At 35.7% G+C, this 14898-nt stretch overlaps 1 protein-coding gene across 1 annotated transcript in view; it reads left to right on the forward strand.

The window, feature by feature from the left end:
* Window positions 1-14898, forward strand: part of LOC145681099 (coiled-coil domain-containing protein 22 homolog) — a 56251-nt gene that overhangs the window by 27559 nt on the left and 13794 nt on the right. The window contains exons 7-11 of the mRNA XM_081752498.1: window positions 1791-1967; window positions 4035-4271; window positions 8030-8169; window positions 11756-11921; window positions 13531-13665. Coding sequence (XP_081608624.1) covers window positions 1791-1967; window positions 4035-4271; window positions 8030-8169; window positions 11756-11921; window positions 13531-13665 — 855 coding nt within the window. The remainder of the gene's footprint in view (window positions 1-1790; window positions 1968-4034; window positions 4272-8029; window positions 8170-11755; window positions 11922-13530; window positions 13666-14898) is intronic.

Raw genomic sequence — 14898 nt, forward strand, 5'->3', positions numbered from 1 at the left:
AGAACAGTTTTACGCTTGTAACATTCTATTTCATTTTTTGGCTTGACAATAAATAAATAAATAAATACTTGCAGAATATCGAATCACACCTTAAACTGTAACCACGTGTTTCTTTTTACTGTGGAGTCCTACCTAATCAATAAAAGAATAAAAATAAAAAAAAATAATGTGACGAAGATTCGAATGCGGGTCGTGCAATGGGAATTCTGCACGGATCCAATGAGCTACGGAATAAGATACAGAAGACATCTAAGCTATAAATATATGGCATAACCGTAAGCTTCACGCTGTGAAAGAACGTTTTATTATTATTATTATTATTATTATTATTATTATTATTATTATTATTATTATTATTATTATTATTATTATTATTATTATTATTATTAAATTTTACGATATTTCTTTAGTGTCTTGTGTGAACTGCAAAGAGAGAGATCATGCAGTTATCGATTTGGTTAGGGATTGAGCTTTAAAAACTTTTAAAACATTTAATTAAATCGCGATGTGGTAGCAAGGAATGTAATTCCATTCTCATAGTAAGGAGCAAAAGATAGTATCCCGCGGAAAACATATTTTCTTACGTGACAGAGAGTATATTAATTATAAATGTTGCAGGCAAATATCGAAATACTCAGTGTTCGAACCACTGGCGAGAATTCCCACTTTGTATAGAAACAAAAGTATTGCTGATGATGTGTTTATATGGATGTGTACTGCAAAATAAATTTTTATGCTTCTGTGATAATTTCCTTTTCAAATACGACTCATACCTCTATATATATATATATATATATATATATATATATATATATATATATATATATAAAATCCTTAATTCGTTTACTGACTAAAAGTAAAAATAACCCAATAAGAACATGCATCATTATTATTATTAAATACTAGAAATGGAAACAGAAGTAACCAGTCATCATGGTTTGTAAATTTCTTGAGAAATAGTTAACTACCATATAATCTTGCGGACACTAATTTCCGATCGAAGTTCGCTTGTAACTGCAGCATAAGTTGAAGGGATCCATTAAATATTCATTTTGAAATTGCAGGAAGTATTTTCCGTTCTAAATACATATCAGCTAAGAATAATTCCTCTTCGTTATGAAGAGGTTTCTGAAATGTTTGGGATAAAAGAATACTGTCCATATCCGAGAGTGTCCATAAAAGAAAGGATTCTTACCCATAATAATAGATGTTTTACTGGAACAAAAGTTCGACCTTATTATAGAGGTGTCCATTAATGGTATCACTGTATATGTATCGAGCGATACTACCGATTCAAACGCTTTATCGAGCGATCTAAGGCATAAATATGGCGATTGTAAGAGATATCTCTTGCTTGTTCAAATTCCGTTCAGAATATGAGAGTTGGTACTGGGTTCGTTTCCCGGTGGGGGCACTCGCTCGAAAAAGTATAAAAAGCTTTTTCAGGCAGCTATTCTGAATGAAGTTTTCCTAAATTTTCGTAACGCACACTAGGCAAATGCCGGGGTGGTACCTAACTTATAGGTTCCAGGCCGTTTTTTTTTCTTCCCCAGTCCTTTCTTCCTTCCCTTTTCCCGGATAGTGTGCTCGCCGAGAGACGTTATCCCTCATATGTGACGGGCTGAATGGTCAGGCGCCAAAAACCCACAAATGTAAATCTTAAAACTCTAGAATATGAGAGTTATGTGTTCTTCCATAGTTCATTTTTTATCGTCTCCTGTGGCTTAAAAAGCAAACTATGTGAAGTGAAACTTAAAATACAAAAATACAATAATTTTATTTATCTTTAGGAACAGGATGGGAAGCCGAGTGTTCCTCCTCGAAGCTTTAAAACTGACGCTAGGGAAGAATTCCGGAAGAAGAGAGAGCAAGAAATGGACGCGATGAAGGAAAATATAGAAGAAATCAGGCAGCGGATAGAAAACCTTCAAATGGAATCAAAAATGCTCGCAGCTAGACTAAGTCAGGTAAGTCGTGATGGTGGCATAGCCATTCCATTTTTAGAGAGGGCTTAACCTCCACAAACGGGTATGAAGTCTCTAATCCCAATGGCCAATGAGATAATGTGTTTTAAAGTATTTTATATAGCAATCCACTGACTGGTAATTAATGCATTCCATAAATTTTTATATAACTTAAATTTTGCTTTAGGCCAATTCGTAAATTCGTAAGAAGCTTCAAAAATTTACAGTATGTGTGTCACTGACATCATTATGCGTATCATTTGTTGCGGATGTCGTGTCTAAAATTCAACAATATTATTAACGTTAAAAAAAAAAAATTAAAAAAATAAAAATAAAAAAAAAAAAAACTAAAATAAAGGTGAAGCAGACACCAATCGATAGAACTCGATAGAACTGAACAAAATGATATACGTGTGTAAATCTTCTTGCGTGGTTTTTCGGAAGATCGAGTAAAATGAATTTTTATGATATAAAAAGTGTGTCAGTGGTTGTCAATAATAATTTGTAATTTTTGTAATACTGAAACAAATTGTTTATTTATTTATTTATGTACTCTCTCTATATATACACACCTAGTCTAGCCATAAATATTATTACAGCTGAAAAACTGAATAATGCAACTATCATGAGAGAGATCTTAATTTGCTTTGCGTGTGTTCTTACATGCATTCACTACATACAGCACTAATCACTGTTCGAAATGGTCACCTTCTACACGGACACAAGCTCTCAGCACTCGTCTATGGCGGAACGGATGACATCCAGGAGAAAATCCGCCACTGCTGCCAACAAGGAATGCTTTAAACTGTCAATGGTGGGGTGTCTCCTCTTGCAGACGATGCCCTCCAGCACTGACCACAATCGGTAGTCCAGAGGATTCAGGTCCGGACTGCTACTGGGCCAATCTTCAGGCGAAATGGAGTCAGAAACATGACACTGAAGCCACAGTTGAGTTGACCTGGCCTTGTGCAGCAGAATCTTGCTTTAAGATCCAGGGTTGGTTGTGAAACAGTGCTACTTAACTTCTTCACAATAGGCTCTAAAACTATGCTTTCGTACACTCGGCGCTCGTTTTAATTCCAGTTTCGCACAAATGCTGCTAGGTGGAGCCGGAATAACTCACAACATCACTGAGGAGAGATGCTGTGTCCTCTTAACTTTTGGAACCTTTTTACGGGCTTCCTAAGAGGTTAGTGCATACACCCTATCGTTTTGCCGAATGATGAATATTTTCTCATCGGTGAAGAGGATTTTCTGATTAACATTATGGACGCACCGCTGCAGGAGATGTCTACATTTTACCACTCTCAACTTCTTTATGCATGTATCAAGGTAATGTCCTGTACTTCGGCGATAAGCCCGTAGACCAAGGTCCTCGGACAGAAGCCTGGGAAGTGACTGTTTCGAAATGTTCATTTCACGGGCCATGATACCCTGCTTCCTTACTGCACTTCCCCACGCACGAGCCGCCACCGCTTTTGTGGTTGTTGGAGTTCTGACACTGCGTGGACGACCCGTTCTCGGGCAATACGGGTTTCATTTAAGCGCTCAATGGTACGATACACAAACAAACGACTGATTTGGAGCTTTCGTAGCGTCTTGAAATTGTCACTTGCAGATTGTCCAATTTTATGTAACGCTATGAAGGCAACACGGTTTTCGTAGTCGCCCCATTCCATGGTTCCGCCAGCAGCTCAATGCTTCCTCTTTCAGAGACAAGCACACAATGGTTCAAGGTTCCAGTGAGCACACTGGTGGTTCTTTTCTCCTCCCCCGAATGTACAGCGTGCGTCAAAAGTTTGTAACTATCTATGGATACACTAGGTATATACTTCTAAGTAAATATTGTATCTGTTGTGTTTTGTCTTCTAACGGGACACACACACTTCTGACAGTTAAGACATACAGTCCTAACGATGGTGGACATGTTACGTGTAATTAATTATTCATTTTACTGTATGTTTTGATATTTTGTTGCTTTCAAGTAGAACTAAAATTTTTAAGGTAAGAAGTTTTCATTTTGCAGAATCATAAATTATTTTATTTATTTATGTATTTATTCACTTTCAGTACGAAGAAGAGAAGAAAGAAGAGGAGAAGGCATTTAAAGAAAGAGAAGAGAAGTTCCTAATTAAGAAACGGACATACGATCTTTTGCCTGATGCCGACGCCAATTTAGCGAAATTGCAATCTTTAGTTGACAACAGTGCTCAGAGATTAGTCAGTTTAGCTTCGAAGTGGGAAAAACATAGAGCGCCTTTAATAGAAGAATATAGAAATCTCAGGGAGAAAAATAGTAATAAATTTGTAAGTTCAGCAGTACTTTTCTTTTTAATTATTTTATTATTTTAATCCATTTGGTAATTTTTTCGTAAAAATTATAGATTTAGTTCGGAATTTGTGAAATTCTGCTGTTAGTATAATATGAGGGAATGTGTATAAATTGTTGTTCTTTTCAATGTATCGTTCCGCATAGTATCCCGACATTCTTGTAGAATGCCCTCAGGGCAGTTTCGGACATCTTTCCATCTCTTATAGTTTGCGTTTCGTCCAGCATTGAGGCTATATGAGACGTGGACGTACAGCTTAAAGTGGAATCCGAACCATATGAACTTTCACTGGGAATCGAATCCAACTCGCGCGAAGCAAGCTGTAGTCACGAAGAAGTTCTGTCTTTAACGTGTACCTCTATTTCCAGTTTGTTTTAGATCGCTAATGCTGTCACCTTTCGTACTACTGGTCTCGTGTTCGATTCCCAGTAGGTACACGTGGTCGAAAAGATCTAACAGCTTTTTCAGGCGAGCCATCCTGAATGAAGTTTTCCTGGGTTTTTCCTTATTCATACCAGGCAAATACCGAGATATTACCTAACATAATCGGCTCAGGTCGCAACCTTCCATCCCGGATAAGGGATCGTCGAGGGCCGTCATCCCTGGTTTAAGAACTTAGCTGCCAATAATGCTCAAAATTATGTATAAATAAATAAAATGTGTTTCAGAGCCAATAGTCAGATGGAACCAGGGAATAATTCGAACCGCATTTAGAACTGCCCATTAGTTGATCCATTGTCTGACGTGCATTGTGTACTGCCGCATTATCTTAGGGGAATGGTAATCCCTTCCGCCAGCTTTACGCGTCGCTTTTCCTGTAGTACCACCTCCAGTTTGTCCGTCTCTTATATACGGTCTGTGGCATTGATGGTTGCGCCATATTGAATGTATTCAGTCAACAGAGTGCTCTTACACAATCACAGAAGACCGTGTCCAGAATCTTCGCAGCATATTGATGTGTCCTGGCATTTGGTTGTGAAGAAACACTGTGGCTCCCAGTAACCAGTCTTTGCTATCCCGTAAAATTGGGCTAGAACCACTGTACATGTTTCCACATGTCACGCTTCAATCTTTCAAAAATTTCGGAAGCCATTTTGCTGCAACCATTCTCATGTACAAATCTTCATGGTTAACCTGCCACAAACATTTGTGGCTTATATTCAGTTTTGTCCGTCATGCGAGATTTGACGATTTTCAAAAATCACCCAACTGCACGTTGTGAGTATCCACCAGCCCAAAATATGCACGTTTAAAACTATTTATGTATGTGATCGATCATACGTTGGTATGACTAAGAGAAACATTAATACCAGAATTAGAGACCATAGTAGAGATTATAAGGATTAGAATTGTGCAGTGTCGAGCTTACCAAAACCTCTAAGTATGTCTAACAACAATATTAAGGACGTCGAAATCATCCGCGAAATATCACAAATCGAAAGAAACTTATAAAATTTTTATTATATAGAAGAAAATCTAACTTAAATATGAACAGTGGCATCCGTGATAAGAATTAGGATTGCGTTGTTAATGGTTTTATCTGAAAATTAAAAGCCAACAAAATACCTACCTAACAGTTCTTTTCACATACAGGCTCCGAGGTGTGACACTGGAGTAATTGGTTTTGGGTGTGTGAAATTAATAAGGTTGGTTATATTATTTGAAGTGCTTTCTTGACAATTAATGTACTTCTTTCTTTCATTTTGTTTTTGTACTTACTTGTCTTGTCTGGTTGAGTGGTAGGAACTTGTTTAAATCATTTACTTGGCCCTTTCACATTAGTAACTTGTCACAATACAGTGTTAGAAATGTACAAATAGGTATATGAGTGGTTGACGAAGATAGCAAGATGGAAATAATATCACATTATTAAATACAGACCCACAATAAAGTTAATTATAAAATTAACAATATTTGAAAAGTTTTTAGAAATAATAATCCATGTGTATTATATGAGAGAAAGTGATAAATACGTTAGCTATTGCACGCGTAATCACAACGTTGAAAAGACCCGCAAAATATATATATATATAAAAAAATTGGTCATAATTTCAGATCTAACTTATTCTCGAACTCAAGATGTAGTAGCATGACTTTTCGTGACGGATGTGAACATAGATCTGTTTCTTGAACTTCGGAATACATTTTCACAGGAAAACTACTTTCCGTAGGATATACAAAGGTGGAATAATGTACTGGACTTTAGAAAGAAAAGAAAGAAAGAAAACTCACTTATTCACAGTATAATTTCCAAACTATTTGGACCAGAAACATGAAATGTGGTGGTGCTATGTATATGTAAACTACAGAAAGTTTTTAGGTTTATATGGGACCAATTTTGAATTATTACCTTTACAAGAAACCTCGCCGGATATCGAAGTTTCCAGTGGAGAGAACTCCGGCGAAGCACGGGTAAGTGAATTCGGTCTCACTCCTCTGTGCAAGCATTCCAGACAACAGTGAAATTACCCAGATTCCCATGTTGGAAATGTCTTTACAACAGGCCAAAACCTCAGAAATCCAGACTTGCACCAGGTTTCTTCACAATGTCTTGAAACGGGATAACGGGAATTTCTAATTCCCATTCCATTTCCTGATAAAAACGGGAGATGTTTTAGTGATGTGACTTCAAGCCTTGTCCATAGCGGTTCTAAAGATATGTATCAGAATATATCCCTGGAATCATCTTGCATTTATTTGCATTTTTTTTTTTAAATCAACTTTGCGTATCAGCAACTTCCCTGCGTAACTGGAACCCAAACAACCATAAAAATACGCTGGAAATTTTGCGGCAGTAGGGAGCGAAGTTGCGGCATCTCTTGGTAGCGCTGTCACAGCAGGGAGCACCTGAATGTAACCAATAACAGTGAGATGAATGGATGCTTTATCCATTGTAACAACTGACATTTGTTCCCCATCAGGTGCTTTTCATACAGTTTCCTGCAGTTTTTGCGTTCTGTAATGTGGCACCGGAGCAGGTGGTGTGTACGCAGCCATGATCATGTGAAGCCGCTTACAAATAGCTGGATTCATAGTTGAAGGTGCTAGATTGACTCGCCGGCCGTCCCGCACGTTGGGTCGATGGATATTTCTGGCGCGCCAGGTCGCTTTCCTTTGATCCCTTTTCCTAATGTTTTTCGCCATAGTCTCCTGTTTGAATAATGGGTCAGAATAGCTTCCGCACTAGTCACTGTGTCAACCTATTTGTCCAACCTGTTTAACTATGCGCATGCAGAGAAAAGGAGCATTGAAAAAGGCCATGACAAAACACCTTCCACAAACAGTTTCATCTAGGTACCATTTGGTGACACTCACCCACTTACAACTTCAAACACATTATTGCTCACAGTAATAGACGCGTTGTTCTATTGTCATTCTCCATATGGCAGTAGCTTTCTTAATTTGGTCCGATATAAACAGAACAACTGTTCATATATCTCAAACAGAAAGTTATCCAATAATTCGCTCGGATCGGCTGTATGGAAGTGCAAGAAGGAGTTTTTAATTTTTTTTGTAATTTTAAAATCGCGTTGTTGTCTTCTTAAATTGCTAACAAGGTTAAGTATTTGTTTATTAAATGAAGTCAATAGGAAGAAGTGAAGTGCCTTCAAAGAGTGCATTTCGATGTGCTGATTAGTCTAAAAGGTGTAACCTAAAAATAAATAACATAAAATGTAAGAAAATTGCTTTATTGCAGAGAGAGAGTTATTTTATTTTATTTTTTTTTTTTTTCAGTCTGAAACTCAGAAACAGCAGGAAGCGATTAGGATAATGAAAGAAAAGATAAGAGACGTGGAAGAGGAAGTCCGGAGCAAAGAGCAGCTTCATAAACAATTGTTATCTGAATATGAAAAAGTCACTAAGGATATAAGTAGGTAAGGATTCAACAAGTAAAATTTATCGAAAGTAAAGTAACTAATGTTACAAAATTTCTTAAGGCTGATGACTGCCCAGCTGAGGCCATCGCCCTATTGATTAAAAGGATGTGTATGATATAAGTTGCTTTACTGCGGAAAAAGTGAAATTTTATTTAACCTACCACAGTTGTGTCTTTAAGCTAAAGAAGACGGATGATTAATGAAAGTGAACTATCATGAAAGAATCGGTCGAATAAGAATGCGGTAGGAAATAGGAGAACCTCGAGAAAACGCACGAATATGATGATGTCCACCACAACGCACATACCCTTGAACATGGCACCCGTCGCACCAGAGGTGAGCGCTCTACCACTGAATCATCGTCTCCCACGTTTTACTCTTGCTCCCCCACTTATTGTTGCTTTCTAATGTAAAATATACAGGGTGTTTCAAAACAACACCAACAACAACGTTTGGGAGGTGATTCCTGACACGAAGATAAGACGAAAAGTATAGACCAACCTGGGTGCCAAATGCTTTCTTTCGCAGTTATAGGCTGACGAAAACATGATAAAATGAAAGGTCTATAGTTCCAAAACTATGGGACCTATCGTTGTCGGGTCAAGACTTCACTTAAAAACTAACATGTGCGCAAACCAAAACTACATGTTTCAGAATCCTAAGTTTCTCACGCAACATTTTTTATAGAGGCAATGGCTACGGGCATATAATTTGAAGTACTCACCAACTATCTCTATGGAAATTGTTGCAGAAGTACCATAGGATTCTGAAAGATAGATATTTGGATAGGGCACATACTAGTTCCTAAATAAAATCTTGACCCGACTTCGGTAGTCCCATAGTATTGGAGCTATGGACCTTTCAAGCTCCATGTTTTTCATGTTTTCGTCTGCCTATAACTCCGAAAGGAAGCATTTGTGCACCCAGGTTGTTCTATACTTTTTGTCTTATCTTGGTGTCAGAAATCACCTCCCAAACGTTGTCGGTGTTGTTTTGAAACATGCTTATATTATTAATAGAATTATATTACCATGCTTTGCACCAATTATGTTAAGCTCTTTGAGATCATGTTATTTTTCTACGCTAACACTATTAGCACAATGTTCCCATTAGGGCAGCACATTTTCGGTGTTGATTTAGAATTGGGAGCAAATTGGAATGTATTTGAATTAATTCAGAAATTCATGTAGAAATTTATAATTTTAGGCCACAATTCTTGGTTCTTTTTGGAACAAATTTACTGCCATTAAACCTTTCTTTTGTGATTTGTTCGAAAAAGAGGAAAGAATTGTCTTAAAAGCTTGAATATCATGAACTATATTAACTCATGTTTTAATTTATAATTATTTTATTATTTACCTGCGATGTGATTATTTCAGATGCCATAATATTGGTGGCTAAGAACTAGTCTCATTATATCACAGCCACTGTCAACATCACAGAAATTAGTAATTTGGGTGCATCAATATTTTTAAGATATTTAAATACTGTTTTGCATTGTAAATAATTTCTATTTAAGGAATAAAAGAAAGGAGAGAAAAATAAGTAGCAATATCATAGTGTACACAAACACTTGAACAAGTTAAATTTTATTAAGCGTATGTTTAAATATAGCATTTTGCTTCAAACTAAATGAATAGGAATCCATGGGGAACCGATTTTTGTTTATTGATATTGTTGGATAAACTGGAGGGATCACATCACTTAACGAACTCGATTCCTAACTATCGATCCTGTACAACATCCTGGCCAAATTTGAGGATGATCCATCGAGTAGTTTCTGAGAAATGTGGCCTCTCCTGGATACGCACACAGAGTAAATATATAAAGGAGTTTTTGGTAAACGAAAGTCCGTAAAATTTGATGACTCACCGGTAAAATGTGCACCAATAATGCCACCTTCAATCCCAGGCCATGTAATTTGTGTGGTGAACAACATACTCTTTGTAGGTTTTCTCTCAGTTCTCCCACATTCTCATTCCATCAACTCTTGCATATTAATCACTTTCGCTCTGGTAGCCTTAGGACATAATCATGTAATTTTTCCATGGGATTTTATTTTATTTTTTCTATGGATGTACTAGAACTTTATTAGACAGTATTGTATTTAATTTCCTTTAAGTAGTACGAGAGGGTATCGTAAAGTTTTAGTTATCATAGTAAGAGAAAAATAAATAAAATAAAATAAAATAAAAAATAATAAAATCAGGATACAGGGACTGTTGTGATTTGTAGTTGTTAACCCCTCTCTGTTAAGTCGTCACCCAGATTTACACATTTCTCCCAGCGTTCCTTCACTTTATGAATACTGTCATTGTAGAAGTTTGTACATTTTGCTTTAAACCACTCTTCTACCTCGTGAATGACGTCATCTGTGTTGTCAAAATGGCGACCACGCAACATATTCTTCGTTTGGGGAAACAAGAAATAATTACTGGGATATCAACAGGTAACATTGATTTCATCGTAGTGAGAAAATATATAAAATGCCCTCTTTCACTTCACCCTTAAAAAGGAATATTTCAAAAACACGGGGTCACATTTTCACTTATTTTTAATGAGGAATATATACACTGAGTTTCATGTTTTTTGCGTTTAGGAGCTCATGAGATACTCCCTTTTTCACATAAATTTTGACCTCTGCATCCCTCCTTTAGAATACCCGCTCAAATCAAAGTGATATAAAAGCCTCGCTCAAGATAAATACTAACTGTGTTCCAAAATTCATTTCAAACTTTTCAGAAGTTTTTCTGTAGTACGTTCACAAGTCGGACAACGTCTCTTTCAGTGTGGTGAAAAATATAAAATTCTGCCTTTCTCTTAAAACGTTAATGTTCAGAAATACTGGGACATGTGTCCGTTTATTTGAATGATGAGTTTATGTACACTTATGTCCAAAATTATTGTCGCATATCTATAAATATGTTGTTGTAGGAATATAATTTGATAACGAATTCGCCCGGTATTTCTTACAATGTTAGTATGTGTATTATCGGCAAAAACATATATGTGGAAAATTTCATATCAAAAGAGCAGTAAATACGAACAATAAAACGAACATAAAACTTTCTCGTCCATTTAGCAACATTTTGTTTTACTCATTCTAATTTTCGTATTTATAATTCTTTTCCTATGAAATTTACCACACATATACATTTCCCGATTATGCACATAGTATCAGTATTAAAAGTACCGTAGAAAATCATTATCAAAGTATATTCCTTCAAGAAGACAGTTATAGATATGCGACAGTCATTTTGGACATGAGTGTACATAGTTTCATCCTCTTAACTTGACAGGCTCGTGAAATACTCAATTTCTTACATAAACTATCATCCCGCTTCCCCTTGATTGACATGATAAAACCCAGTTCGAGGTAGGTGATAGTTATATTCTAAAAGGGTCAGCCGTCTTCCAGTGATTTAATCAACCTCAAAAGTAGTTTAGTTTTGTATATAATATATAAAATATGGATATATTTGCGTGTAAAGAAGTTGAAGAGCAGAGTCTATGTTGTGGAATTTATTATAGAATATCATGAAACAATGATAATTCTTAACATTATTTTATATGTTTGTTTCAGGTCAGCGTATACTCGCAGAATATTAGAAATAATTGGTAATATTCGGAAGCAAAAGGAAGAAATTGACAAGGTACTCTTGGATACAAAAGAGCTTCAGAAAGAAATCAACCAATTGACAGGAAGATTGGATCGGTCTTTTACAGTAGCAGATGAACTCATATTTAGGGTAGGTTTTATTGCCAGAATTTGAGATTATTATTAAGCTGCTTACCATTATAACTATCCTAGAGTCAGAATATTGATAAAATGTTAACGGACTAAGCTGCACTATCTTTCTTGTAACAGAATGCGTTATTTGTGTAATTTACTAAAAGGTTCATTCGTTGTATTTTGATGTATTTTAGGTTCTTTTAGTACGTAAATGTAGATTGTTCTGATAAAAAGGTATTTAATACTATGTCATGATATGACGGATTTCGAATAAATGTGAACAAAGATACAAGAGATTGAAAATTTCACTTTTCTCAAAAACCTTTATTTCGAAAAATTACTGGGATAAATTCCTCATCTAATTGCATAAATAGTTTTCAATAAATGTTAAGATCATAATCTCGTTTACAGTAATTTGATACCTCAAACTGTTCTGGAGAGATGGTAAATAATGGTAAAGTTTGCAACATTGCTTAAAATTATATAATTCCGAGAACTTGTTGTAATTATTTCTACCAGAAACTATTGTTGTAATGTTATAGAAGCAAAGTAAATAAATAATTGTCCTAAAAAGTTTCCACTACTTCATCATGTTAGGCAATATGTCACATTTAACCATTTTTTTCATATCTCCGTAAGGATTTGAGATATCAAATTGCTGTAAACGGCATTATGGAATTTGTCTATTGAAAACCATCTACAAAATTCAATGTGATACTTGTTTTAACACCTTTCCGAAATAAATAAAGTTCCTTGAAAAAGGTAGTTTTCAATTCCTTGTAGCTTTCTTCCTACTTGTTCGAAATAGTCATATGGCGACAGTGGTGTTCGATGCTAAAGTATTTTAGATGTGCTTTACCCCATCTGTGTCATGTGCGTTATTAGTGTTGTAGAATCTTCCAAAAAAAATTTTTCTTCGATATTCTGTAGTATCCTTAGTTTGCAACACTGCATAATAAGCGTGCTATTCTAAATTTTCGTTTTGGATGTAAATTTGAAATATGTAATAAACTGACGTAGTGTCATTTGAAAAATACAACTTTTTATGTTGGGCTGGAGACACTGTTAATCTGGTTGTATTCGTTCCAGTGTATGTCAAACAGTGTACCCCTATTGATATTTGCATGGTTCGAAATTTCAATGTTTTGTACTTATTAGTTTAAAAGTAACAAGGACGTATCAGGATTAATAGTTCTCTATGTATCAAAGTAATAATTTTCACTTTATTTATACAATATAATTTGCGTAAAATAAAATCTCACATGGACTCTTCCGTGGCTAAGCGGTTAGCATACGCGCCTTTGGCGTGGGAGACCCGGGTTCGATTCCCGGCGGGAGGTCATGTGGTTCGGATTCCATGTTAATCAGTAGGTCCACGTCTCATATAGCCTCGCTGCTGAACGGGACGTTAAACTCAAAATCAACTAAACTCAAAATCTCACATTTCATAACATTTAAGTAGTTAGAGAGAGCAAGTACTATTAGAACAATACTTTTCCACAGACTATTTTATGGCAGCTTAAAAATATAAAGCATATTTAGTGTAATTTACTGGATTGAAACTGTTTTTTTTTTTTTTTTTTTTTTTTCCTCGTATCTCGTAACAATGTTTGATTATTTTATAGGATGCAAAGAAGGATGAAACTGCTCGAAGAGCATACAAATTGCTTGCCACTCTCCATACGGATTGCAATGAGTTAGTTCAAATGGTAGAAGAAACTGGTGCCACCGTCAGAGAAATTCGAGATTTAGAGGACCAGGTACGTGGAATTACGATGATTTGTATTGGTAAGACTATAGTTCTTAACTTTTTTACTTGCAAAGATGAAATATGAACAAAGTTGGACGAAATATATGTTCCTATAGAAATGTTTGGCAACACCAACATGAGTTTTCTTATAAATAAGATAACTATAATATACTTTTAGCCGTCATCAAAGTAGTAGAAGCCCATAAGTTAAAATATTATACCTTTATGATGTTAGTGATGTTAAAACAGTATGAATCGCAAGTTTTCTTAATATCACTCAACAAAGCTGTTTTTCTAAGGCTTGAATTCTGAAAGGATACTAATGGAAGAAGTTTGCTTAACGGGACGAAGTGTCTTTGTAAAACTAGTGTCCTAAACTGTTAAAAATCAAGTGAAGCAACTTCTTCGAAGATACTGAGCTCATAACTCTTTCATTACCAAATTGTTTATTTTTATTTATTTATTTATTTATTTATTTATTTATTTATTTATTTATTTATTTATTTATTTTGTTTGTTTGTTTGTTACATTTGACGTCTGTAACACAGGACGTTTCAGATAAAACGCCCAGTGCTTGAAAACTAGAGGAGATAACAGGATGAAAGAAAAAGTAAGATATGAAAATACCAGAAAATACATCGAATCAAGCGTTCTTCTTCCCCGACAGGGGAATATGTCCTGCAACTCGATTGAGTTACCCAAAAATTTTATAGGGCAAGGTATGTCATGTGATACATTATTGAAAAGATGATAGAAAAACAAGCAATTTCTGTCGAAAAAAAATTGTTCGTGTGGAGGTACCATTTACAAAATGGCCACTATTTAACTGCAGATTCTTGCACAGCTACTTCAAGTACGACATGGTGCAAATGGAAATAGTGCACGGTAAAATGCAAGTCATGACGAGAAGTGTTATTCTGTCGACATTGTCCAAGCACTATGAATATGTCAGACACTTCAGCGTTGATATACAGCTTACGTCCACAGCACAGTTAACTACATTACACTTGACCAGGGACATTTACATTTACCAATTCTGTTGCATGCAACTTTCGTCGATTTAGTCACAAAGTGTGTTTAAGACAGTGTTAAGTGTCTTAAACCTGTTCGAATAATTGGGTAATATCGTAAGCTGACACTGACGCTAATGATGAGATAGAATGAACGCCACTTACAGTATTTGGTTGCTGTGTTAGCACGCGTGAGAAATAGGGTAACGCTAGTCAGGCATAGTTGAAGTGTA

This window comes from Thermobia domestica, chromosome 3 (assembly GCF_964235325.1).
Source record: "Thermobia domestica chromosome 3, izTheDome1.hap1.1, whole genome shotgun sequence".
NCBI lineage: Eukaryota > Metazoa > Arthropoda > Insecta > Zygentoma > Lepismatidae > Thermobia > Thermobia domestica.